This window comes from Micromys minutus, assembly GCF_963924665.1.
Source record: "Micromys minutus genome assembly, chromosome: 15".
In the NCBI taxonomy this organism is placed as follows: Eukaryota; Metazoa; Chordata; class Mammalia; order Rodentia; family Muridae; genus Micromys; species Micromys minutus.
The window spans coordinates 53,634,011-53,661,370 of record NC_137984.1 but is presented as its reverse complement, the minus strand read 5'-3'; the positions used below and the strand labels follow the sequence as shown (position 1 = coordinate 53,661,370).

The following is a 27,360-nucleotide window of genomic DNA, read 5'->3' as shown; positions in this document are numbered from 1 at the left end:
AGGGAGGGAAAAGTGCTTCAGGTTAGAGTTTTGATAATGTAGGGTTTTAACTATATTTTTCTGGTACTGCCCATTTAATTTGTTAGACATTTAGATGAGGAAAAGGCAATTCTGACATTTTTGTTGTTCTAAATGAGAAAAGTGGAAACTGGACGGATGTGTTTGCTGGATCGTTTGCCTCTGTCAGGAAGATAGTTCTCTAATTTGCTGGTTTCTTTTGCTCAGAATGCCTTCTTTTTTCATTCTTTTAAAGAGTTTCTTTTTAAATTCTTATTTTATGAGTATGATTGCTGTTTACATATATGTATCAATGCTTACCTGGTACCTGAAGAGTCCAGAAGAGGGCGCTGGATCCCTTAGAACTGGAGTTATGGATGTGAGCCACCATGTGAGTATTGGGAACTAGACCTGGGTCCTCTGCAAGAACAGGAGGCACTTTTAACTTCTGAGCCATCAAAACCCCATTTTCCTGTTCATTTGCTCTAAGGTTGCTTCTGCTTTTGACTCTAGAACACTTCATGGAACAAATAGAGTGACCTGCCTGCCAGCCCTTTCTCCCTCCTCCCTCCTTCCCTCTCTTTTCTTTCTCCCTCCCTCCTTCTTTCCGTCCTTCCGTCTTGTCCAGTCTGATTGCCTGTTTCTTTTGAATGGTGAATTTAGAGCATTCAGAGTCATTTTAAAATAAGTGTATTTATTCCTATCATCTTGTTAATTTTTTTTCTTTTCTTATTTCCTAATGTGCTTTGTCCTTTCATGCAGCCTTGTTAATATATTTATCTTTCTTTGGTTTAAAGCATTTTTTTCAGGCTCTTCTGGAGACCTGGCTTGGTGGTCATAATCTCTTTAAATTCTTCATTATTCTGGAGAGTTTCTTTGCTCTTCAGTAATGATACACGACTTTGTTGATTACGGTGGTTTGATGGACAGTTATATTTGAAATAAATCATTCCAAGCTCTCCTGGCTTTCAAGGTTTTGCTGAGAACTCTGTTATTCAGATACATCCGACTTTAGGAGTGACTTGGTACTTCTCGTTTGCAGCATTTCATGGAGTTTCTTGGTTTTGTATATGCTTTTGAATGTAGTAATGTCATGGGAGACTTTATTCATCTTCTCTGTTTGGTGTCCTAATGCCTTTTATATCTAATGGGCATTTCTTATTTCAGTTTTGGAAACCTTCTGTTCTAATCTTATTGAAATATTTTCTGTGTCTTCATCATGTTTCTTCTTTGTCACTGATGAATTGGTTTAATTTTTTCCATAGGGTCTTATTGACCTCGAGTGTTTTATTTGTACCTTATTTTGTTATTTTCTGTTTAAAAACTTCACTAATACTATGGATAAAGAGGGAAAAAAAGGTCAGGACTTCAAAACTGGTAGAAAATCTTAAACAGAAAATAACAAAATATGCTTATATTATATAAAAGTACATTTATTTGATTTTGTATGTGTGAGTGTATTATGCTGGTGTTGGAGTGTGAGCACGGAGGTCAGAGGATGACATTCGGGAGGCAGTTCATTCCTTTTACTTGGTGGAATCAGTCAAGTGAACTCAGGCCTTCCTGCTAGTACCTCTATATACTGAGCCACTGGGATGGCCTGACTGCATGAATGTTTTATTTTCAGTATGACTTGATTCTCTTTTCCAGTATGTTTTCTTGTGAGGTGTGTGTGTGTATGTGTGTGTGTGTATCTATGCACACATATAAAAGCCATAAGTCAACATTAGGTGTATTCCCCTGTTAATCTCTACCTGGCTTTTTTCCCACAGTATCTACCATTGAAGCTAGAGTTTATGAATTTCTTAGTCTACTATGCTCCTGGGATCTTAGTTTCTCTGCCTTCCAGTGTCAGAGTAAAGGCACCTGTTTCTGTGCCCATCTGTTCACATGTATGTTGGGAATCTGATCATAGGTCCTCATGTTGTATGTCAAATGCTTTCTTTACCTGAGTTCTTCTCCAGGGCTGAAATTCTACTTTTCTACTTTTATATCCTGTGTGTGTGTGTGTGTGTGTGTGTGTGTGTGTGTGTGTGTGTGTGTGTGTGTTTGTGTGTGTGTTTATCTCCTCCAGATTGTCTTCACAATTATTAAAGACATTATTTGTGTCCTCTAATTTCTGTTAACATACTTTATGCTGGGAGCTTATACCTAGGCTAGGTCTTCTCTGAAGCAGCCAAGGAGAAGAAGATTGGAGGGATAGGGTTGCTTTCCATAATAACATATACCTATCATGACTTTAAGTTACTCTGAGGCCAGAAGCTGTAGGCCTCTGGATGTATTGACACATGTTGCTGACAGAGGGTTAATTAGGTAAAGGATTTATTACTATTTCTCCCTTCTCTGTTCAGGCAGCCAGAAACTTTTCCGGCTAGGCTGGTTGACTCTTTGTGAACCAGCAAGAAAGGAAAGGAAAAAAATTAAAATGCTTAATACAGTCAAATATACATAAATACATATATATTCATACACCTATCTCTGACTGGGCCTGATTGTCTTGTCACAATCACCTCTACAAGTATTTACACATGCTTATATACATACATATTCCTATACATGTACATATAGACAAGGAGACAAAACATGTGGATAGATGGATGAATGGCTGGCTGGCTGGCTGGTGGATAGGTCCATGGGTAGCACAGAGCTCCTCAAGGCAAACCATCCAACGAACCAACAACTTTATTGCTTTTCTCTGGCCTTCTTATACTTTCTTAGATAAAACATTCTTTAGAAAATTGCCTCAGAGATAAAATGTTACATAAAATGGGAGTTACAGAAGGATATTGATATTAAGTTCAAAGCAGTGTTTAATTCTAATATGCTCATTAAAAGTTCAAAGCAACATTTTTTAACCTTTTCATAGCACACACCTGTGACTTTATCCTTGGACCTAAATGTTTTTCTTTGAACACAAATTTATCCCATACCTGTTTCTATTTTTAGTGTGATTATAAAAGCTTATTATTTTTCTCATGTAGCATTTACTTACTATTTTGAATACTGGGTACATTCTATTCTTGATTCTAACTTTATTACATCTTTCTAGCAAAACAACTAAGACTGTTTCTTAAAACTTTCTTCCAAAAATTACTTGAATCAAGTCAGGAATTCTATAAAATCACTAGTTCTTCCAAATAGCACTAATTCATGAAAGTTCATCTTTATGTTAATATGCAGGAAATCTGACCAATAGGGTAGGCTAATGCCCAGGCATTATTATATTAATTTAATAATAACAGGAAAGGCATATCAGCTGAAAGAAGCAATCCTGAGATGAAGAGATAATGGAATATAATCATATAAAATAAAATCTCTCATGTATCAAGAGACTGAGACATGGAGACCCTATAAGAGATAGGCTAGCCTGTACTCTTGGGAAAGCCTGTCCCAGAGAGAATGAGGGCAAAAAAGGAAGGGGCCCAGGAGAGGAAACTGTTGGAAGAGAGGTACTTAGAACAAGGTAGAAGTGACCTGCCAAAATAATAAATTATTGTTATGATTCAGAATGTCTTTCTGGTTTTCTGATCTCGCCTTGGTCCTTTATGGTTGAGGCGGTGAAAGTGATGGGTGGCCTTATCTCTGCATTCCTTCAGTGATCAGGTTATGAATGCTATCCTTGTTCCTGCAAAGTCTTTGAAGAGAAGGGCTACGAATATTTTGTTTTATCAGTGGCTGATCTTTCCCAGGTCAGATCACAAATCCTGGTCACATTCTGGGAAGTCATTTAGGAGTTTTAATTGCTAAGCCTGGCCCTTTTCTTCTACATCTCCCATTGACCTTGTATTCTTCTGCAGATGTTGTTTCTGACCCTGGTTTCTTTTTGCTAAGTTCTAATGCAAAATTTCATCACAGCTGTAACAGTAACCTTTATTTGCCGGTAATAATTGTTGTCTCTAATGCTTACCATTGTATAAGGTCACTCTTTCTAGTTCTTTCTGAACTCTAGCTGGCTGATTCTTCTCAGCTATTGTAGCTCCAATTCCCCTCTAAGCTGACTGATTTTAGTCTGACTTCTCTGCTTCTCATTGAATTGCTCTGCTTGGCCTCAAACTAACTCTGGCAGTTCATTCTAACCTTCTGGCTCCTTCTTATTCTCTGGCTTCAACTATCTTAGCTTCACGATCTGAATGGAACTAAACTCAGCTCCACTGCACTGGCTCCTGTGATTTACTGAGCTGAACTCAACTGACTGAACAGAACTAACTCAGAGCTGCATGCTGCTGTCTCCCGAGTGCTGGGATTAAAGGCATGTACTATCATTCCTGGACCTAAGCTTTCCAGTACCTGTCACGCGCCCACGCTTCCCTCCGCTAGGAACAGGCGTGCAACAAACAAACATATTCTTCTGCGGATAACCTTTATTGTACAGCACTTTGAGCAGGGGGCTTCTTGAGCAGGAAACTTCTCTCTGAGCCGGGGACTCCCTACCGGGTTCTACTGTCTAGGCGACCTCTCACGCGCAGTCCCCCACCTGCGATCTCTCTGTCCAGTCTCTGTCCACGTGGGATCTCCCGCAATCTCTCCTATCGGGTCTCTCTCCACGTGGTACCTCTCCGCCATCCCTCCACGTGGGGTCTCCCGCAATCTCTCCACTGTCTTCCTCTCCCCCTCACGTGGGGGAGAAATGCACTGCTATATATGCCTAGGAGACTTGTGTCGCTACCTGATTGGTGCGCCCTCCAGTAACTCAATAGTATGCCCCGAGAGCAGGCTATGACGTATGTGGCGCATGCGCATTAAGTCTCTTGGCTGGGCAACAGCTCTGTTTGCTGAGTTCTCAGCGGGAAGCCGGCGCCATGTTTGGGTGTGGCACAAACGGCTCCCTACAAGTACCTAAAACTTGCTCTATACCGGGACTTAGACTCAGAGATCTGCTTTTCTGTCTCCTGGAATTAAAGGTGTGTCTGTATTCTACCCATATCACACAGACCTAGAAAGTCTTTGGATATGATCCCTTGTCAGAGCAGCTATGGTGGTGTATTAAAATTCCTGTATAGGTATCAGCTTAGAAGTATTTTGCTGCCCAGGTTTCCGCATGTAGTTTCTTATCACTTGCTTTGAATTATCCCAAGAATGGGCCTGGGATTGTTAAGCCTTTGATTCCATAAGCGTATTTTAAAAATAGCAATTTGTGGGGCTGGAGAGATGTCTCAGCTGCCTAAAGAGAAGACCCTCGTTTCAATTCCCAGCACCCCCATGATGTATTACAACCACTGTAACCCCAGTTCCAGGAAATTCAATGCCTTATTCTGGAATTTTCTTACACCAAGCACATCAGTGGTGCTTATACATACATGCAGGGAAAATACTAATATAATAAAAATAAACCTTAATTTTTTTTCATATTTTTTAAGTCTGGCTAAGAACCTACTAGAGAGGGCTTTCCTAGGCAGTGTAGGGTGAAGTATTGCACCAACATTTGTTAAAAGTTTTTTAACTGTTATGATAAAGGAATGTAGTTTATAACATTTTATAAGAATCTTGGTTTTAGTATGATTAGAAAATGTACATTTCTTAATTCATTTATTAGCGCCTCTGTTTTCTTATAACATTGTCATCTTATTTGTTTGGCTCTTAAATGGGAGTTTTCATCATCACCTTCAACCCCTAATTCTGGGGGTTGACTCTAGGGCCTTTTAGAGGGCTATAGGTAATATATCCCTCAACTGCATCTCCATATAAGGAGTAACACATGCTCACTTTCTCTCACTGCCCCCTCTCTCTCTTCCCTCCCTCCCTCCCTCCCTCTCTCTCTTCCCTCCCTCCCTCCCTCCCTCCCTCCCTCCCTCCCTCCCTCCCTCTCTCTCTTCCCTCCCTCCCTCCCTCCCTCCCTCCCTCCCTTTCTCCCTCCCTTCCTCCCTTTCTCCCTCCCTTCCTTCCTCCTTCCCTCCTCCTTCCCTCCCTCCCTCCATTCCTTCCTCCCTCCCTCCCTCTTTCCCTCCCCCGTGTGCGCTCTCTCTCTCATTCTCTCTCATTCTATCTCCCCCTCTCTGTCTCTCTGTCTCTCTGTGTGTGTGTTTACATGCATTTGAAATATTAATCAGGTACAAATGTAGAAACTGGAGTATTTATTAAAAAGCAAAATTAACACCCTGACCTTTTAGAACATACAGTCTTCTTATGGGAAGCAATTAATATGTCTCTAAATTGAGTACAGATTATATGTATTGCAATGAAAGAATTAATACTTCTTTTGTTGCAGTACTAGGTAAGTGCTGCACTTTGAACTATGTTACCAACCGTGAAATAATGTTTTGATATAAAGAAAACCTATTGTGTAGGCTGACCTAGGGAGATGTGAACAAATATTTTTTCTTCCCAGATAGTGTACTCACAACAAACTAAAGAACAAGTTTTATTAACTCTTTGAAACAGTGTTTATCAAGGCTAATTACTGGAACATGGTTGACTTTGAACAGCTGCTTGCTCATGATGATGACAGCTCATGGACGCTGATTGCTTTTACTTGCTGCCCAGTATCTGTAGGCAGCTCCACTGAAAAGTGGTTAATGCTTTCTAAGCTCTAGAGGAATCATGGTGGTTCACAACATTGTGAGCTTCCTGACTTTTGCAAGTTTCTGAGCTTCTTTAACCCTTTGAGTTACATCAGCTTCTTGGGGCCTCCAGCCTCCCTCCTTCTGCTAAGGAGAATTTTAATTTGAGGAAAATAGTTGCACAGCATCAACAAATCTGTTATTAAATATTAGATAGTAATAACATAATGAAACTCATACAAAAACCCATGAAAAACATGGCAGGCATACAGAAAAGTGCACAGACATGGGGGCCGGAGGGAGGGTTGATGAAAAGTGATCTATTTTGGAAATGACCCAAATATGTTTAAGGGAAACTTACTGAGCAAAGAGGAGAGAAACATGAGTTTGTAGACTAATAAGAGGATATAAATGGCACAATTAGGTATAAATTACTCCAATTTAGTCGATTGTGAAGACAAGATGTTTTTCGGCAACAAGAATTTTGGAAGACCATTGAAGTGTTTACACTGGTTCCTTATAATCTGAAAAGGTCTTGTTGTGAGACCTGGGTTCCTTGCCTAGATGTGTGTGTGTGTGTGTGTGTGTGTGTGTGTGTGGTGTGTGTGTGTGTGTGTGTGTGTGTGTATGTATGTATGTGTGTGTGTGTGTGTGTGTGTGTGTGTGTGTGTATGTTTTAAAGAAGTCTTCAGAGTTAATAGCATTCTTACTGTTTTTGTTATTCTTTGATTCTTTTCAATTATTCAGTTAATTTTTATGAATGTATATTCAACTTCGCATCAGTTTTCTGACTCAATGACATTTTTAATAGTGAAAGCCTATGAATATTGTCAGTTTTTGTCTGTAAAAATCTTATATGCTTTGTTGTTATTTATAAAGTGGAATAGTATTCTTACCAATGGAATAGGAGCTAGAATTTGAAGGGAGGGTTGCTTTGCAGCCAGTGCTGTGCATTATTACTTCGCTATATTGTTAGATTAGCTGTGAGAACAAAAGTGTACTTATGTCTGTGGCTGTGGTCACTGTTGGATCTACATTATAGACAGTACTTGGATCTGTTGTTATAATCCATTTTTGTAGAATACATAAATGTGGTAACTGTACTTTTGGTAAACCACGTGTGGTTCAACATATGTTAAAGCAGTATCTGAAGTGGGCTTTATTTTTTTGGGAGGAAGTTGACACTCCTTCCCTAGTGTCAGGGCATTTTATGCACTTGGGCATACCTATTTCTATGTCACAGAAAGATTGCCTAGGACACACCTCTAAAGAACACCGGTGGAAAGCAGGCTGAAAAAGCAAGCAGATGTTTTAAATTGTTTCTTTGTTATGAGTCATAAATTTTATTATGTTTATGTCAAAATTACAAAGTTTTTCTTTGTACTACATAATCATCTAAAAGTCATTTATCATGTGTGCCAATAGTTAGTGACAAAGCTTGAGAGGTAAAGGACTAGTGGAGGTATATGTATATGTTCTGAGGTCTGGTTTCTCTGCTAATCCTTCAATGGAATTGAAACCATCTCTAACCTCTGGACTTTCCACTCACACCTAGGCTGACAAAATAAAGACTCTGAGAATTCTTAGATATGAATAAATATCTAGGCCAATAACCTTGGGTCAGTACTGTTAGCTTATAACTTACTTATCCCATTTAAAGTAGTCTGAGATGTTGGTGGTTGGTTACCTAGTGCTCAGTTTCTTGTGATCTTCTTTCTCTATGTCTGGGTAAATCTCCCTGCAACTCCCAGAATTCATTTCTCTCTATCAGATGTCCCATCTTCAAACTCTGCCTCAGCTCATTGTCCAATCAGCTTTATATTGACAGGAGGTGAATGCTTTTGCACAGTACACAAGAGTACTCAAAATGCAGAGAATGTATGACTTTAAATTCTAATTTGATGCTATCATTGGATCCTGAGCAGGTCATTTCATTTATGCTAACATTGAGGGTCACATCACCCAGACATTTTAGAACTAGCAGATACTGCATTCATAATGCTTAACATACAGTTAGTTCAAAAATGATACTTTTAAAACATCCTACTTCTGTTTGCATTTTTATATCCCTTTGAAATTCCTGTAGTTATACTTTCAGATTGAAGAATATCCTTTACAGAAGTTAATAATGAAAGAGTTTTCTATTTTATATTGTCCAAGCTTCTAAGAGTGACTAGAATTGGCTTGTAGTATAAGGTATCTAAAAACTGAAGGGTAGAAGATTATTAAGAATGTTGCAGTTACCTAATTTTGTCGACTCAATTATTCTTTTACTTCCTGGTGTCTGGGGGAAACAAGATAACCCTAAAAAGGTAAAATGATGGTTTGTAATATCCTTCTGCTTAATATGTGACAAATTCTGTTTCTGCCTGTTGTTCACGTTCTCTCCAAATTCTGTCAGTCCTTCTTGGTATAGAAGTTTATTTTTTAATGTAATAGATGGTGAAAGCCACTCAAAATTTAGATGTTGAAGGAAGTGAATTACTTTTTGGTCTTTTACCTAAAATCAAGCATAAAATATGAGAAACTATACTACTTTAAGTTGCTTGTATTTTAAAGGAGTTTTATATATCTTTCTTCTTTTTGTATCTTAAATCATAATAAATGTCACATATAGTAGGGTTATTAGAGGTTTTGTCAAAGTGTCATAGGATCAAAGAAGGAAATACTTTTAATTTTTGAAAAAAACATATTCAAGAAGACCTTCATAAGAAGTGAAAATTGAGTTGTTCCTTCAGAGATGAATTACAGTAGGAAAAAGTATATGGGTTTTGTGCCATACATTATGTTTACAAGTTTTATGCCTTTCTGTGATTTAATTGAATTTTGCTATTGAGTTCTGAGAGTGCTGCACAAAGTGTAGATATGTCTTCATTGCTAAATGTGTGCTTTGCAAGTGTTTCCTTAGCATGTAGGTTTATTAGATTGTGTATCTAGATACAGAATGTAGTTGTATTTATGCCTTGGAATTCTCTTTTCTGTATTTCTCCTTCCTCTCTCAGTCTTCTCTCTCTGTACACTCCATAATCATCCCTTTATGTTTGTATCCCTTTTCTATCTGTCCTTTACCTTAAAATCCACATTCCAGAACGTAAGGGAAACTTATTTTATGAGACAGCGTTGTTTCACTTAACATAATAATCCTTCAGTTCCACTCAATTCCTGAAAATAACGTAATCCCACTTTTGTAGCTGAGTGAGTGTGCAGGCCTGTGTGTGTCCATGCATGCACATTCAATTGCGTGTGTACATGTGCTTTTGGAGGACACAGGTTGTTGTTGAAGAAGACTATTGCTCTCCACTTTATTTACTGAGGCAGGGTTTCTTGCTGAACCCAGAGCGCATTGATTGCTGCTAGTTTAGCTACACAGCTTGCCTAAGAGTCTTGTGTTTATTTCTTAAGTTTTTCTTTGGTCGTCTCTTGCTTGCACTGCATTTATACGGGATCTGAGTGTATATACTATGGCTTTATCTACTGAGCCATCACTACAGTTTCATCTTATTCCTTTTCAGTGGCTGAATATAATTTCATCAGATACATGTATCATTCTCTTAATCCATTCTTGGCTACCTTGACTGGTTCAGCAATTTTGCTATTGTGAAAGGTGCTAGAATAAATTAGCTACATGATAGCTTTAAGGTAATCTGACTTTGATACTTTTGGATATATATTTGATCATTGGTTGTTTTGGTTTTAATTTTTTGTAGCAATCATATTCTGATTTTTCTAGGTGGGTTAGACCTAGAATTTTACATTGAATTTTACATTGAAACAGTTAATTTAAACATCTATGAACAGTGTTCAAATATTCCCTATCCCTGGAGTCCTTGCCAACAGTTGAACTTGTAGTTTGTTGATGATAGCCATATATAGTTTTGATTTTTATTTTTATAATATTTAAAAATCCTGACTGTCATTTCTTTTAATTATTGGCCATTTGATTCTTTCACTTGCAGAAAGACTGTTCAACAAATATTGGTAAATAAAAAAAAAACTTATCCAATGCTCATAGGGATGCAAACCAGTCAGGCACTAGAAATCAGGTGGGAAGTTCCTCAAAAATCTAAAAATCAACTAACTATTCCTCTTCATACATCCAAGAAATTTAAATGAGCATACCGCAGAGGCACTTGCATTTAGGTTTTATTTATTTTTATTTTTATGTTTTAATTTTTAATGACGAAAACAAAAATACATCCAAAAGCGAAGCTTCTGGAAAAACCATTTGTTCTTCCCTGTCTTGTATCGCTCCTCAAACTTGACCTTGGCCTCCCGCCTGGCCTTGCATTTCAATACTGGGTCTCTGAACACATCCTTGTTGAGAACAGTTTTGTCCAAGGGGATACCCACAGAGTACCTTGTGGGCATGAGGTGGTTGTAGTTATAAACTTTCACAAAGGACGTGATCTTGGATCGCTTGGCAATTTTCTCCTTGCCCATGGCAGCTGTCACTTTTCGGGGATATTGGTCAATTCCAGCCACCAGGGCATGGCTGTAAGGGCGGTCTGATGTGCCATCATCAATGTTCTTCACGATGATAGCTTTGCGTCCTGAGTAGCATCCAGCCAGGACCAGCACCACTTTCCTGGGTTTCATGAACTTACCCATTTCGACAGCAAGCAGCCGGCACCCAGCAGAAAAGAAAGAAGCATTTAGGTTTTAATTGCTGGACTATTCATAATAATCAAAATTTGGAGCGTCTCTAGATACCCTAAAGGAATGAAGTCATGACATTAAAAAATAGGTTGTAAGCTGCTACAACCACTCTGGACATCAGTTTGGAGGTTCCTCAGAAAATTGGACCTAGTACTACCTGAGAACCCAGCTGTTCCACTCCTGGGCACATATCCTGAGGATGCTCCAACATATAACAAGGACACATGCTCAACCATGTTTATAGCAGCCTCATTTATAATAGCCAGAAGCTGGAAAGAACCCAGGTGTCCTTCAGCAGAAGAATAGATATAGAAAGTGTGGTACATTTACACCATGGCGTACTACTCAGCTATTTGAAACAATGACTTCATGAAATTTGTAGGCAAATGGATGGAACTAGAGACTATTATCCTGAGTGTGGTAACCCAGTCACAAAAGAACACACATGGTATGCACTCACTGATAAGTGGGTACTAGCCCCCAAAAGCTCTGAATACCCAAGAAACAATCCACAGTCCTTATGAAGCTCAAAAAGAAGAATGGCCAGAATGGGGATGCCTCAGTCCTTCTTAGAAGGGAGAACAAAACACTCATGGGAGGAAATTCAGGGTCAAGTAGAGGAACAGGGATTGAAGAAAAGATCATTCAGAGGCTGCCTCACCTGGGGATCCACCACATATGCAGCCACCAAACCCAGTCACTATTGCTGATGCCAAGAAGTGTTTACTGGCAGGAATCAGATATGGATGCCTCCTCAGAGGCTCTGCCAGAGTCACACAGATACAGCTGAGCATGTTTGCAGATGACCATCAGACTGAACACAGGGACCTCACTGAAGGTGTTAAAGAAAGAACTGAAGGAGCTGGAAATGGTTGCAACCTCATTGGAAGAACAACATTATCAACCAACCAAACCGTCCAAAACTTCCATGGACTAAAACACTAACCGTTGATCACACATTGAGAGACCTATAGCTTCAGTTGTGTATGTAGTAGAAGACAGCAGTGTCTGGCATCAATGTGAAACGAGGCCTTTGGTGAGATGAGGGCACATTTTTCCAATGCAGGGGAATGTCAAGGCACTGGGGTGGAGGGGGTGATCAGGAGTGAGTGCACCTTTATGGAGACAAGTGGAGGAAGGGGGATGGAATCGGGGTGCGGAAAAGGAATAACATTTCAAATATAAATACAGAGAGTATCTAATAAAAAATTACTAGAATCTGTCATTATAGTGGAATAAGCCAGACCTAAAAAGACAAATAACACATTTTATTGTATGTTGAAAGATGAAGCTGGCTTCTGCACATATTCCCCTGACTTCTGCCTGTGTATATAAAGAATTCTAGAGAAGCCACTGTATGAAGGTAAAGTTTATTGAGAAATCCTAAATATTAGAGATACTGAGACTATTTGATGATTTCCAAAGAAAGCATCAGGCGTGGAGTGCAGCTGGCCCAGGAAAAAGGCTGTGTATTTGCTGTAGGTGGCAGAGATGGACCAGTGAGTTAACAATAGCCTCTTTTTCTTTTTATTAGATACTCTGTACTTACATTTGAGATGTTATTCCTTTACTCCTCTCCCCCCATTCTCCCTCCCCCACCAATTGACTTAACAAAGGTGCACTCCCTTCTAATCTCCCTCTCCACCCCATTGCCTTGTCATTCTCCTACATAGGGAAGTTGTGCCCTCTCTCACATTGATGCCAGACACTGCTATCTTCAGCTACATATGCAACTGGATTAGTAGGTCTCTCAAAGTGCTCACAGTGGTTGGAGTTTTGGAGGGTTTGGTTGGTTGATAATGTTCTTCCCAGGAGGTTGCAACCACTTCCAGCTCCTTAGGTCCTTTCTTTAGCAACCTCATTAGGATCCCTGAGTTCAGATCAAAGGTTAGCTGCAAGCATGCTCAACTGTATCTATATGACTCTAGCTTAGTCCCTGAGGGGGCATCTCTGTCTGGTTCCTGCCAGTAAGTACTTTTTGGGACCAGCTATAGTACTTGGATTTGGTGACTGCATATGTGGTAGATCCCCATGTGAGGCGGCTTCTGAGTGATCTTTTCTTCAATCCCTGTTTCTCTATTTGACCTTGCATTTCCTCCTTTGAGAGTTTTGTTCTGTTTTCTAAGAAGGAAACAATAGCCTTTGGAATCCATGTAATTGTATGATGAGCTCCTGATGATGGCCATGGAGATACAGTGTTTCGTGTTTGTCTTGCTTTGGTTCTTGTTATGCCTGATTCTTCCATTTTGGAATGAGAATGTTTGTTTTGTGCCATTGTATGTTGGAGGTCTGCAACTTACTTTTGATATACTAGTAGCAGTCTAGAAAGTGCCCTTAGTCTCAGGTGAGATGTGGAACTGGAAGTTTTAAATTCTTAGAAATGTTCAAATGTGAAGACTTTGGAAGATGGATTGTGGTTTTCATTATGAGGTGAACATGAGACATTGGGAAAAGGAGGGCATATTAATGATTTAAAATGATGTGCTATGTACCATGTTGACAAGAGATAAATGTCACAGCACATGCCTGCAGGTTTCCTTGAGTGTTTTAGTATAGGTGAGAAGATACACACAGTCCCTGGAAGGGACCCATTCCCTGGACTGAGATTGTGTGCTGTATACAAAGAACAGTGGTTTGAGCCGGAACAATGCACACTACTTCTTGACTATGAATGCAAGTTCAACAGCAGGTCTCCATTCCTGTCTGTCTTGCCATAGTGGGCAGTGCCTGTTAGCTGTGAACCAACATACATCCTTTCTCCCTTAAGTTGCTTTTGTCAGGGTAGCTTAGCTACCCTGGAAAAAAACCTAAGATAATATCTTTAGGCTCTAAAATGTATAAATTACATTTATCTCAATAGGAGCCCTAGTACCACCGTCCCTAAACCTCAGCTGGGGCACAAATGATGCACACGTGTCCTCCACAGGCTTACACGGGGACTTCTGTCTAGTCGTTCTGTTACTGGAGTTAGCTCTCCCTGATGGGAGGAGGCCATACATCCACATGAAGGCAGCTTACCAGGAAGAATGATGTACAATGAAACAAAGAAAAAGACAAAATAAAAACTGGAGAAAAAATTCATCATTAATTGATCAGTTGTATAAAGCACCAAAACAAAGCTGCAAGAGGTGATATCATGCTTGAGTGTAGGAGACCTCAAAAGCCCACCTCTACAATGACACAGTTCTTACCATAAGGACACACTTCAACAAGGTCAAATCTCTTACTCATAGTGCCACGCCCTATGGGTCAAGCATCTAAACATCTGACATTATTTAAACCATCACACTTTGTATGCTAATTTTCAAGAGAAAAAGAAATGATGTGAAGTTTTAACAAATCAGGTAGCATAATAGAGACCTTTAAAAAATACTTGATTATTATTTTTTCTTGTTTAAGAGGAGCACACTCAGAAAACAATTTGATGTCTTATGTTTTAAAAGCACATATTTGTAGTTTCACTTTGAGAAAGTTAATTAAAAGTAAAAGGACATTATCTATGTTACTTTGGCTTTTATTGCTGTGACGAGACCAGGAACAAGGCAACTCCTATAAAAAGACTAACATTTAATTGGGGCTGGCTTATAGTTTCAGACTTTAAGCCCATTATTATCAAGCAGGAAGTGTGGCAGCCTGCAGGCAGACATGGTGTTGGAGGAGCTGAGAGCTCTACATCTTGATCCAAAGGCAGCCAGTAGGAAACAGAATTTGTTTCACTCTGGGTGTAGCTTGAACATTTAAAACCTCATAGTCCTGCTTCCACAGTGACAGACTTTCTCTAACAAGGCCATACTTTCTAAAATGCCATTCTCTGTGGGCCAAATATTAAAAAACATGAGTCTGTGGGAGCCAAACCTATTCAGATCACTACATTATCAAATATAAGTTCTTGTTGTCTGTTCAGACCTACTGGTTAATTTGCATTTCAGTGTTGATCAGTACACAAACTTCTAATTTGTCCTTTTAACTAATTTGTCTTCACTGATTTCTCTTTGTGGAAATTTAGTTTTCTACGCTGCTCATTCTTCTCCAGGATTTCCTTTATTAGAGCCATTTAAGATAACTCAAATCTTTGTCTAATGAGTCTAAACCATGCCTGTGTTTTCTCCTAGTTTTTCTTTAGCCTTTCTTCTTCATTCTAGGTGGATCATACTTTTTATTTGTAGGTTTTAGAGGTGTTTTGTTTTTTAACTTGACTTGTAAATCTTACACTGCTAGGAATCAGACCCAAGGCTGATCACATCATACTAAGCAGTCCTTATTGTATTTAGTTATTTTAAGCCCTGAGAATTGGTCATTTATAAAAAGTATAATGTAGAAACGATTGATATGAGACCTAACTTTCTGTTAGAGTCACACCTACCTTGATGTGACTCTAACCAAGGAAATGAAAGGTCTGTATGACAAGAACTTTAAATCTCTGAAGAAAGAAATTGAAGATCTCAGAAGATGGATAGATCTCCCATGCTCATGGATTAGCAGGATTAATATAGTAAAAATGGACATCTTGCCAAAAGCAATCTGCAGATTCAATGAAATCCCCATCAGAATTCCAAGTCAAATCTTTATATAGTTAGAAAGACCAATTTGCAAATTCATTTGGAATAACAAAAAACCCAGGATACTGCTGGGGGAATCACGATCCCCAACCACAAGCTGTATTACAGATCAATCGTGATTACAAACTGTGTGGTATTGGTACAGAGACAGGAGGTTAGATCATTGGAATAGAATTAAAGACCCAGAAATGAACTCACATACCTATGGTCACTTGATCTTTGACAAAGGAGCTAAAACCATCCAATGGAAAAAAAGACAACATTTTCAACAATTTTTGCTGGTTCAACTGGAGGTTGGCATGTAGACGAATGCAAATAGATCCATTCTTATCTTTTTGTACAAAGCTCAAGTGCAACTGGATCAAAGACCTGCACATAAAACCAGATACACTGAAACTAAGAGAAGAGAAAGTGTGGAAGAGCCTAGAACACATAGGCATAGGTGAAAATTTCCTGAACAGAACAGATGCAGGATTAGTAAAGATCTTTCCCCAATCTGTTTGTTGCCATTTTGTCCTACTGACAATGTCCTTTGCCTTACAGAAGCTTTGCAATTTTATGAGGTCCCATTTGTCAATTCTTGATCTTAGAGTATAAATCATTGGTGTTCTGGAACAGAACAGATCCTCCCAGAGCTCCCAGAGACTAGATTCCCAATGGAGGAGTACACATGGGAGGACTGTTGGGATTTTGTAAACCCCACCCTACAGATACCTGGCAATAGCCAGGTATGCTCTACCCCAGTTAACTGGAACTATAAAGGGGGTTGTGTGTCCCCTCCTCTCTCTTGCTCTCTTACTCTCTTGCTCTTTGGCCTCTTACTTTCTCTTGCTCTTCCCTCTTTCCCCTCCTTTCCCCATTCCCTTCTTCCCTCTCTCTATGTGCTCATGCCCTGCTTCTGCTTCTCTGCTCCTTTTCTCTCTCTGCCTCTACTACCCTCTAAACTACACTCCCCATGACCTGAATAAACATCAGTCTGTACTATACTGTCATGTCCTGATCCCTTATGTGGGAGGAATTCTCAACATGGGTTTTACCAGAGGCATCCCTCTTGCCCCCATGCCTTGCCAAATCTCCATGAAGCATGTCCCCCCACTCTCTTCATCTTTTTCCTAAACATTGGTGCTGGAAACCTGGGACATCATCTTTTTTCTAACATTTGAAGGAGGGAGTGGGTGGGGGGGGCACTCTTATGGAGGCAGGGAGGGGGGGAGATGGGGAAGAAGGATTCCAGAGGAGAAACAGGTAAGGGGGATAACATTTGAAATATAAGTAAAGAAAATTACGCCCCCTCCCCCTGAAAAAAGGAAAGAAAAGAAAAAGGAAACTGGAAGGAAATTAAAATACTCTTGTAGAGCCTAAGGGCTAATTGGAGGTCAAAACTTCTAGACTAGCTACTACTTTTTCTTTCGGATGTGCTACTGCTCTGGGCATGTTTGGCTTGCGTGATTCCCCCTCAGTAACTGGGAGAATTAAAAAGCCTTCACAATGTAATAACTCTCCTTTCTCCACATGAATATTTCTTTTCTTTACACAATGCTACCCCTTTAGACTGCTACAACCAGTTCTTCTAAGACCAGATGTTGTCCTTAGCAGTCAGCTAGTCTTAGAAAGCTCTTGTAGTGGAAACAAAAGGAATTTTTTTGTGCTTTTCTTGAAGTTGTCAAATAGATGTGGATCCATGAATGTCTTTGTGAACAGGGGTGACATTGCTGCTTATGGAATTAGCAGTCCTTACCCAGGAGTCTTTATGATTGATAGCTTCCAGTTAGATTCCAAGTAATGGTAAGATAGTAGGCAAATTATTTGTGTTGTTAACAAGAGTAGTAGCTTCTTACCTAGTTGTGACTAGAATCCAGAAGTTTAAAAAAATTTATTCTTAATCTTTTGCCAGCTTTCTTTGGGTAGTAGTACATTGCTTAGTATGCCAGTGTATTTGTGTGTGTGTGTGTGTGTGTGTGTGTGTGTGTTTGTGATTTTACTCCCTAGATTGTTTTTTCAAAGGGACGTGTTACAAATTTAAGTAGAAAATAAGAACTAAAATTGGAAACACTTAAGTGTGATTTCAACAACTGACACTTGTGCATAACATTCCGAATATACTTAGTAAATGAGATGGAGAAATTACTCCTCCTCTACTAGCTAGTTCTCTGTCAGGTTGGCATAAGGTAGAATCATAAGAAAGGAGGGAGCCTCAAGTAAGAGAAGATCTCCATAAGATCAGGTGGTAAGCTAGCCTATTATAGAGCTTTTTCTTAATTAGTGATGGACAGGGGTGGGGTGGATGCTGTGAATGAGACCGCTCTTGGGGTGGTGGTCCTGGGTTCTGTAAAAAGCATGCTGGGCCATAAGGAGTAAGCCAGTACACAACACCCTCCATTGTTTCTGCATCAGCTCTTGCCTCCAGGTCAGCCCTGCCTCAGTTGCTGCCTTACTACTTTTGATGATGAACAGTTAGCTGGAGCTGTGAGTGAAGTAGTCTTTCCTCTCCAAGTTGCCTTTGGGTCTGGTGTATCATTACAATAGTAATCATAACTAATAACACCTTCCTAAGTCAAGAATAAGTCCCTTCAATTTTGTTTAGTATGAGACCTTAGTAACATAAGAAAGAGTAAGGCAACCGAAATATATAGAGTTGAAAAAATACCTTTGGATGTGTTATGATCTCTGAAGCCTTAAGTGTTCTGGTAACTTGAGTAATTCATTATTGAAAGAAAGTGAAAACATTGAGTAGTGAAAGTTGGTGCTTTCTTACCTCCTGCCTTTTATCTTCCCATTCTGCGGCCTTCTCATTCTCTGCTAATTATTAAATAACTTATATGGGCTTGGCTGTGTGGTTGTGGTATAAAATGTAAGTTTATAATAAAACAAAAAAGTTCTTTTTCTTTAAAAGCTTGTTATGTGAGATGTAAAACAATTTTATAAGATATAATCATGCGTTTATCAGACTAGAAAAAAATTCCTGTGGGCTCTAAATGATATGCAGCCAATAAATCTATATAGTTTTAAAAAATGGGAATTTTTACAGTTTAGTTGCTTCCATAATATGTCTGGATAGAGACTTAACTCTGTCTTACAGATATCTGTCTCTCGTAGTATTATCTTGTGGCAGATAGACGAAGGTCTGGTGTCTGTTCTTTGTACAGAAACACTAATCTCATACTGAGTGAACTGCTCCAAGATTTTTATTTCAATTAATTGAGTTCTAAAGATTTCAGCTTCTAACACTGTCACACTAGAGATTAAGACTTCATTCAGTGGATGTTGGAGAAAAAACATGTTTAGTCCCTAATATTATTTAATGACTTATATGTAGATGGATTATAATGGAAATTTAGAGAAAGATAATCTTTCTGGGAAAAGCTTTTGGGATGTTAGCCATTGGTGTTGATAAATATTTGGAGATATATATTGGAGATACTTAGAAACATAATGAAATTTAAAATATTGACGAGAAAACTATGTTCTTTATAGGAAGTAAATGTAAACAGAGTTTTAGATGAAAAATAACTGTATACTTTTTAAAATGTCTTAATCCACGAATAGGAAGTTGACTGATTGTAAGTATTACATTAAGATTTAATGAATGATGTTATAATAAATGAATTGCAAAAAATTCTAACTGGTTTATCCTTTTGACCCAAGTAATACTAATTTATTTTGTATTATCCCAGTAGTCTGTATTTCTTAAAATCTTATAAGATACTTAAAACAGTAGTAGTTAGAATTTCTAATTCCTACATAAAAATGTATTTTCTTGTCATATTTATAACCTTGATGTTTTATCAATAAACTTTCTTATGTACATAAGGTTTTGTCATTAAAAATCTCAGCTTTGATGTTTATTTTGAGGGTTCAGGCCTGTAGAGGTGAACAGACTCCCGTGACAGCAGACTGCCAGAGCCATTCATTGAGAACCCACAGGCTTAGAGTCAGCTTCATTCTGGGGGACAGGGGTTGCTGTACCTCCTGATTTAGTTCACTTCCCAGTCTGGGGACATGACGACCTGCTTAGACTTCGCTGTGTCACATCTCTGTCTTTCAGAATGTTTTCTATGATGTTTTAAACGCTATGGACTCTCTTGTAATTGAATTTCTAGGTGGATGTGGTGGCTCAGGCCTGTAATTCCAGCACTTTTTGCCTGAGGCAGGAGGGATTGAGTTCTAGGCCACTTTAGGCTACCAAGTCTAAACAAACTGCCAGAAACTACCAACTAATTTCTACTTACCCAGTGATTTTATTTTTGTGGTTTGCTTCTCTAGAAATGTCATTTCTTACAGCAAATTTTGTATTATAAGTTAAAAATGTTACTTGAACATAAAACTTTTCTCATAGTGACTGTAATTGTGCCATTTCTGTTGATTTTTCTGTAAGTCTACTGTTACTCATACCAAGTGAGAATAAGACAACTACCGCAATTTTTTTGGAGCCAAATGTAAAGCAAGCTTCATTAAATACTGGTGAGGAGGGGGAACGCTGGCCAGATCCATACCCAGGATTCCCAGAGAATAGTGTGAATTATGTGAGTCTGTGCTTATAATGACAAGACCCCAAAGACTACGCCCCATCCTACCAATCAGGAGCAAGCCTGATTCACTACCTGCCTTTGTACCTCCCAGTGATCAAGCACATCTGTGCAGTTGGCACCCACCCTTGTTTATAGAAGTTAAAACACAACATGTGGCGTGTTATCTTACAAGAACATGCCAGAACTCCAGGAACTTACCTGTCCTGGGGCGAGTGGGGCTTACAGGTTAGAGGCCTTTTTGTTTTATAGATCTCATATGCACCGTAATTTAAACTTCAAATATAAGCTTTGTATTTTAAAATTAAGCTCCTGCATCTAACCCTCTGACGTTATAGTAAAGGACACTTTCTATCTAAACAAGAATCCTCAATCTGCTGCTTCTGTCTGACCTGGGTTATGTGTAATTCATTTGTCCTCACTTTCAACCGTAAAGACATTGACACCTTTTCTTTTCGGAATTGATAGATTATTGTTTAAGTAGAGTTTTGTTTAAGAAAAAGCCACTGCTTTTGCTTCTACGGTTTAACTGCTGATAACTATTAGAGCATTTGTTAAGTAGAGGCATTTTGCTAATTTGGAAAGAGAGTTTCCTACAACAGTCTCTTTAACACAACGGTGTTAAAAACCACCATACAAGCTTTTTCTAGATGAAACAGACACACTCTGCAGTATCTCTGAGGCTTGTTTTTCATATTTGGGCTACAAAATTATGGAACCTTGATTGTAGTTTTTGTAATTAAATGATAACATAAAGGGATATTATGTAATCTACTTTGAAAGATGGAAACTTAGACTTTATGTAGCAAAGCCTAATTGCTAGAATTGTGGGCATCTGTTCTGTATAAAGCAGACCCTTTCTCCTTTATCTGTGGCCTCATATTTCATTACTTTATGTATTATATACTTGGGGGAATTTCTACCAGGCTCTGCTATAATATTTGAAACTTGTTTAACAGATTACTCTAAAAATATTAAGTGATATCCTTTTCATTTTTTTGTTCTTATAACTGGATAGTGCTACAAAATCAGACACAGGGTCACAATACAGCCTCACACCTATTCATGGTAAATATCTATGTTAGTGAGATTGAGAACCTCTTCTGGTTTAAAAAGGACTTGAGAATAGCTTAATACAGTTATGACTAGTTAATTAGACACACAGTAATGATAGATATTTGTTCTTTACTCATATGGAGTGATGAAAATAATAGTTGACTTAGATAGATTCTCAAGAAAATAGAGTGCCATGGCACAGGGTACTGTGTTGGTGGGACATGTAAGAAGATAATGTCATAGCATAGTATATGTTGCATTGTCTGAAAACTGGCTGGCTCCGTTTTGTGGGTCTGCAGCTATACTGGGTCAGAGGAGTACATGTGTTATGTGGAAACTTAGGGTTGTTTCTGCTTTCTTAATGCCGACTGTGCCTGTCATTGCATCATTGTACATCTTTATGTGGGTGAGTGGGTGAGTGTGTGAGTGTGTGAGTGTGAACATAATCTTGTTTGTGCACTTGAGTATAGATGCTGAGGCTGAATGCTAATGCTGCCTATCTGTATCTATACTTTTTTTCTTTTTAAATGGGGCTCATTATGTCCCCCTCATTGGCCTTGAACTCATTGTGTATTTCTGTGTCTACAAGGTTGCCCTCAGACTCACAAAAATCAGCTGTTGCAGCAATTTTCAGAAATAAACTAGAAATAGTAGAGTCAAAGGGATTGAAGATGCAAAAGCAAAACTGGAGAATAGTTCAATCACAGGTCAAAATTTGGGCTAGTTACTTGAAATTAAATTTTGTATTATAAGTTAAAAATGTTACTTGAACATAAAACTTCAAAATTTGAGAAATAAGTTTAAATTTATATGACTTAGAAATTCCTAAATGCATTTTATTTTTTATAGACATTCTCATTTAGGTGGTCTTCTTGGATCTTGGAGCCCCAACCCAATGATTATCTTCATGTTTTTTTAACACTGTATCTGAGATTCTTTTTTCCACTAAAGTAAATATGATAATAGAGTCTCAGAAGATATAAAGCCTTTAAATAGTACTGATGCCATCTAGGTCAGGGGGTGCTGCTGTGGTCATAGCCCTGTGAATACCCTTTGTCCAGACTTGGGAATGGTCCAGTTGTAGGAAGTATGCTTCTCTAGTTTTATTTCCTGTCTGCTACTAATTTCATTTTCTCTGCTTTTAATTTACAGTTTCGATTTTAAACCAGCCTTTATGCTTTATATATATGTGTGTGTGTGTGTGTGTGTGTGTGTGTGTGTGTGTGTGTGTGCGCGCGCGCGCATACATAAATACATACTATGGTCTTGCTGGTTTTGAATAAGATGTACTATATACATGTATACACCTATTTCTGGAATTTACCATTCTTAGTGTGTAAATGTTTTCTTGTCTGCCTGTATATAACAGTTCCAAAAATAGTTATCACAAAACTACTTATTGAAAGAACAAATGAATGAGTATTTTCAAATATATCACTTATTTAAAAAACAGTCTATGTTTTAAAATCTTTTATTCTGTAGACTAAAAGGATATCCATTTTATTACTGTACAATAGGATGTTTCTAGCTGAATATAATTGTCTTAGTGTTTTATTGCTGTGAAGAGACACCATGACCACAGCAGCTCTTAAAATGGAAGTCTTTAGTTGGGGCTGGCTTACAGTTTCAGATTAGTCCACTGTCATCATGGCAGGGAGTATGACAGCATGCAGGCAGACATGGGGCTGGAGAAGTAACTTGAGAGTTTTACATCTAGATCCATAGGCAGTGGGAAGACAGAACTGCGGGTCCTGGCTTGGGCTTTTTTATTTTTCCTCCCGTTAATTAATATCCCAATCCCAGCCCCCTTCCTCTTTTCCCAGTCACACCCTCCACCCCCTCTTCCCCTACATCCCCTTCAAGAGGAGACCTCCCCTGGGTACCAACCCACTTTGGCTTATCTAGCTCATCAGGGCTAAGTGACCTCTCCTACTGAGGTCAGACAACCCCCAGTGGCATTCTTTCTCCAACAAGGCCTAATCCTTTCAAATAGTGCTACTCTCCAGACATTCAAGTTTATTAGCCTATGGGGGCTATCCTTAATCAAATACTGCAGTAATAATTCATGTGGTTTGATCAGTAGAGAATAAGCATGTGATATTTTATTCTCTCTTTTTATCTACTGCTAAGCACTGAGTGGGGCTGGTAATGGTTTTCAAAGTAGTGTGTGGATGGGAACAGTAGCAGCTTTTGAGTTATTTCCCACAAGTCATAATGTTGACAGTAAATCCACTTTTCCCCCCTTTTCTTTTATGGTTTAGATGATAATAAGGCCTTAATATTTCTCTGTACAAATCATTCTTTTTAATGTTTCAACACTAACTGTAAGTTGTTCTTATATCAGTTTCATATTTCTTCATTTTCCATGTGGAAATTGAACCAAGCTGCCTCTTAATTACATCTCTGTTTCTCCCTATGAATTCAATAAGATAAAAATGAAAGTGAATTTTGTGATATTTATGCTTAGATACTGTACCTCTTCTGAGATTTTTAAAAGGTTATTTGTCCTGATTCCTCTCCCTCTCCCATGATTATTCCTCGTAGTTTGTGTGTTTCTCTAGACTTGAATTTACTGTTTTCCTTTCATCTTTGTAAAAATTAGGCCCTGTTCATTGCCTTCCTTGATGTGTGATTGTCTGTGATTACGCAGTGTGGTGTTGGACATGGCCTCCCGTGCCAGCCCTGCTTACTTCTTTCCCTGTTTACTTTCAGCTGGTTGGTGGGGAGTTTGACCTGGAGATGAACTTTATCATCCAGGACGCTGAGAGCATAACGTGCATGGCCGAGCTTCTGGAGCACTGTGATGTAACGTGCCAAGCAGAGATATGGAGCATGTTTACCGCCATCCTACGGAAGAGTGTTCGGAACTTACAGACCAGCACAGAGGTGGGGCTGATCGAGCAAGTGCTGCTGAAAATGAGCGCGGTGGATGACATGATAGCAGGTACGCGCACGGAGAACAGACTTGTGGGATATAGGACATGTTCTATGTTATTGTACGTGTGTGGACAAGAAGCACAGTTACTAGATTCCACCTACTGTCCCCAAGTTTTAGGAAGTCCTGAGTACTATGGAGTAAGTACAGTAGAAAATTATTAGAAAAATCAACTGTTTTTATGTTATATTTACGTTACATATAACTGAACTGCAACACATTTAAAATATTACAGTGCGTAGTTTAGAGCCATTTACCAAGTTTTTCCAGCTCAAGCCTTCCAGTCTGCTGTACCTGGGTCCTAAAGAATGACCAGGGTGTATCTTTTCAAAGTACCTACTGTTGCCTTCCTATTCTTTGGCCTCCGTATTCTCAGAGCTTTTATTGTGGTGGTAAGACACTGCAACTGAGGCTGACTGTGAAAAAAAGTGTTGAATGGCACTTACAGTTACAGAAGGTTGAGTCCATGATGGGAGAGCACAAGGATCCAGGGGGACGACTGACAGTTGTCATCTTCATTTTCAATAAGCGGCCGAGAGAGGCACATGCTTGACCTCTTCCCTTTGAAGTCTCAGTCTGCCCCAGGTGACACACCCGCTCCAGCAAGGCCATGTCTCCTAATCCACTTCACCAACCAAAGACCAAGTGTTCAACTGTGTGAGCTTATGGGAGCCAGTCTCATTCAAACCAGTATGTAGAATAGAACATAAAATATATATGAAGTGTTAGTTTTTGTTCACTGAGAATTTTTTGAAGCAATAATCTTGCAATCTTGGATTTGTTAGTACCAGCTCTTACCTGTGTGGTTAGATATGTTTCAGTAGAAATGTTTTGGTTAGTGATCCCAGAGCAGCAGTTATTTTATCTACAAAATAAGTGCAGTTTAAAATTGTTTTCTTTTTTTTAAACAAATAATTGTGTAGTCTAAATTTATTGTCACAAAAATATTTTCAAAATTATTAAAGTACTAATTTGACTGTACAGTATAATATTTACTCTTTACAGGTAGTCAGAACCTAAAGAATTTTTTAAATTATTTCATATAAGGACTTTAATTTTTAAATTTTCAGAGTAAAACATCAAGAAAGAAGGAAATGAACAGTGGGGTTGACAAGAATAGATTTGAAATTTAAATTAAAATTTTAGCATTAAATTTCTTTACTACTTTGTGATCATGTCTGGTTGCTTCCAAAGTGGCTTGTATTTGTGCTGAGCACGGGTTCAGATGAATGATTAACATGACTAAAAATGAGGTTACACTCGCATGACTTTCAATGCCTAGAGTTATTTATAGGGGATTGTATGAGTGTCTTGAGTATGTTTGTGTGTATTAGTATGGTAGTATGTGTTGTCTGGGGTATCATATGATATTTGTCTCCTATTAGGTAAGATGTGTTTTTTGTTTGTTGTTTTTCTTAAATAAAGTACCTATAACTTTACAGAATAGTTCTAGAAGAGTGCCCTGAAAAAGCACAATGGTTTATAGTATTCCTGAGAGCAGACAGCAGTGAGGGCATGTTCAGCATTTTCTGTCATATGTGAAGTTCTTTAATTCTCTCATCTTTTCTTCTCGGTAGCACTATTTTCCCAAAGGACCTCATACTGAGGATATGAGAAAGGGAATGAGTGTCCTGGAGGAATGCTGCCTAACTCCCTACAGTAGAGATTGAGTGCTTACCTGAAGGCCTGAATGAGCACCAGCGCACTATTACACTCCGGTCTTTGAGTGCTTTGATGTGTTAAATACATATCACTAAAACGTGCTTAAATATTTATAATAAATTGATAAAAAATTATAGCATTGGTAATCTTTTCCTCTAAAATTTTTGTTGAAGAATTATCTGTAATAATAAGGTTAAATTGAACTACTTAGTTATGGGACATCTACAAATTATAATTTGGTCTTTATGTACTTGAAAATGTTAAGAGTAATTTGATACAAATTTTGTCCCAATTATCCAGATAATTATAAATACAAAGTTGATTTTTTTTACAAAATATTTTTATGTAAATATTTTAAAAATCTGCAGTGATAGTTATTTCAACTAAGGGATTTTAAGATTTTTGATTTTTATATAGAATTTTCTTTTAAGCAGCTTGGTTTTATGCACTAAGATTTTATTATTTTAATATTGAGACATTTTGTTTCATTTAAAAATCTCTCAAAAATGTCATACACACTTGTCAAAATTTTTACCACTGAGCTTGCTTACTCATTGAACTAACAAAATATAATGAATTAGTTATTGTTTATGCTAATTAACTGAATTTTGAAATACAGAAATACTTTAATCTTCGATATTCTAGTCAACAATCTGTTGTATTTAACAGTATACATTTTACAACAAAAATGGATCATTTCTGTTCTCCCAACCTACCCTCATATTAATTGGTGATAAGGTGATAATCATTTCTGTTCACTCTAACCTCTCCTCTTATATTAACTGGTTATATATACATATATATTTATATATACATATAAGTATATGTATGTATTTATATTAAATTGCATATGATCTAAGTACTTTAGAATCTGAAAATATATATAAATATTTAGTTTAATCTGTTACAAAGACTATTGAGAGAAATATTAATCTTAATGTATAGAGAAAGTTATCAGACAAGATTATTATTTATTGGTGGGTTATGTGTACAACACATTAGTAAACACATGCACATTAGCTATGTTTAATATTTAAATGTTTAAATTCCACCCATTTTTAGATTAGCCAGTGGCCGTGAGAGTTCTGGAGCCATTCATGCTGCACGGGTTTGAATACTGACTCTGCTGTTTGTTGTGGATGTATTTTTGGACAGTGACTAAGTTATTTGGTCCATAGTTTATCCAAGATAATGATAGCATTTAAAATCTCATAGTCTGATTTTGAGGTTTTCTGATAGTAGTACATACTCTTGAAATAGTATCTTATTGTGGATGGAGTAAATACTCAACATTGTAAATTTCCCAAGAACTAAATGTTTCACTGTCATGTTTTATCGGTCAAATGAGAGGCTTCATTTGAAATTAACCCGTGTGCAATGGTGTCTTGTTGCCTTTGAATATTTGTCCTCCCTTTTTCTACATGTAATGAATTTGTTTGCATTATGAATCAGGATAGACATTAATGAAGACA

The 27,360-nt window shown here is 38.1% G+C and overlaps 2 protein-coding genes across 4 annotated transcripts in view; one reads left to right on the top strand and one right to left on the bottom strand.

Moving 5' to 3' along the window:
• NBEA (neurobeachin) overlaps nucleotides 1-27,360 on the top strand; it is a gene marked incomplete at its 5' end in the record, with an annotated part of 531,924 nt that overhangs the window by 55,477 nt on the left and 449,087 nt on the right. For all 3 annotated transcript variants that reach the window (XM_080929212.1, XM_080929210.1, XM_080929211.1), the window contains one exon: nucleotides 24,004-24,235. In XM_080929212.1, the coding sequence (XP_080785338.1) occupies nucleotides 24,004-24,235 (232 nt within the window). The remainder of the gene's footprint in view (nucleotides 1-24,003; nucleotides 24,236-27,360) is intronic.
• LOC308430263 (large ribosomal subunit protein eL27-like) lies at nucleotides 10,668-11,113 on the bottom strand (the record flags this gene model as incomplete). The annotated part of the gene is made up of 1 exon (XM_080929425.1): nucleotides 10,668-11,113. Exon 1 carries the CDS (start codon nucleotides 11,100-11,102, stop codon nucleotides 10,668-10,670), a length of 435 nt encoding a protein of 144 aa, XP_080785551.1. The 5' UTR covers nucleotides 11,103-11,113.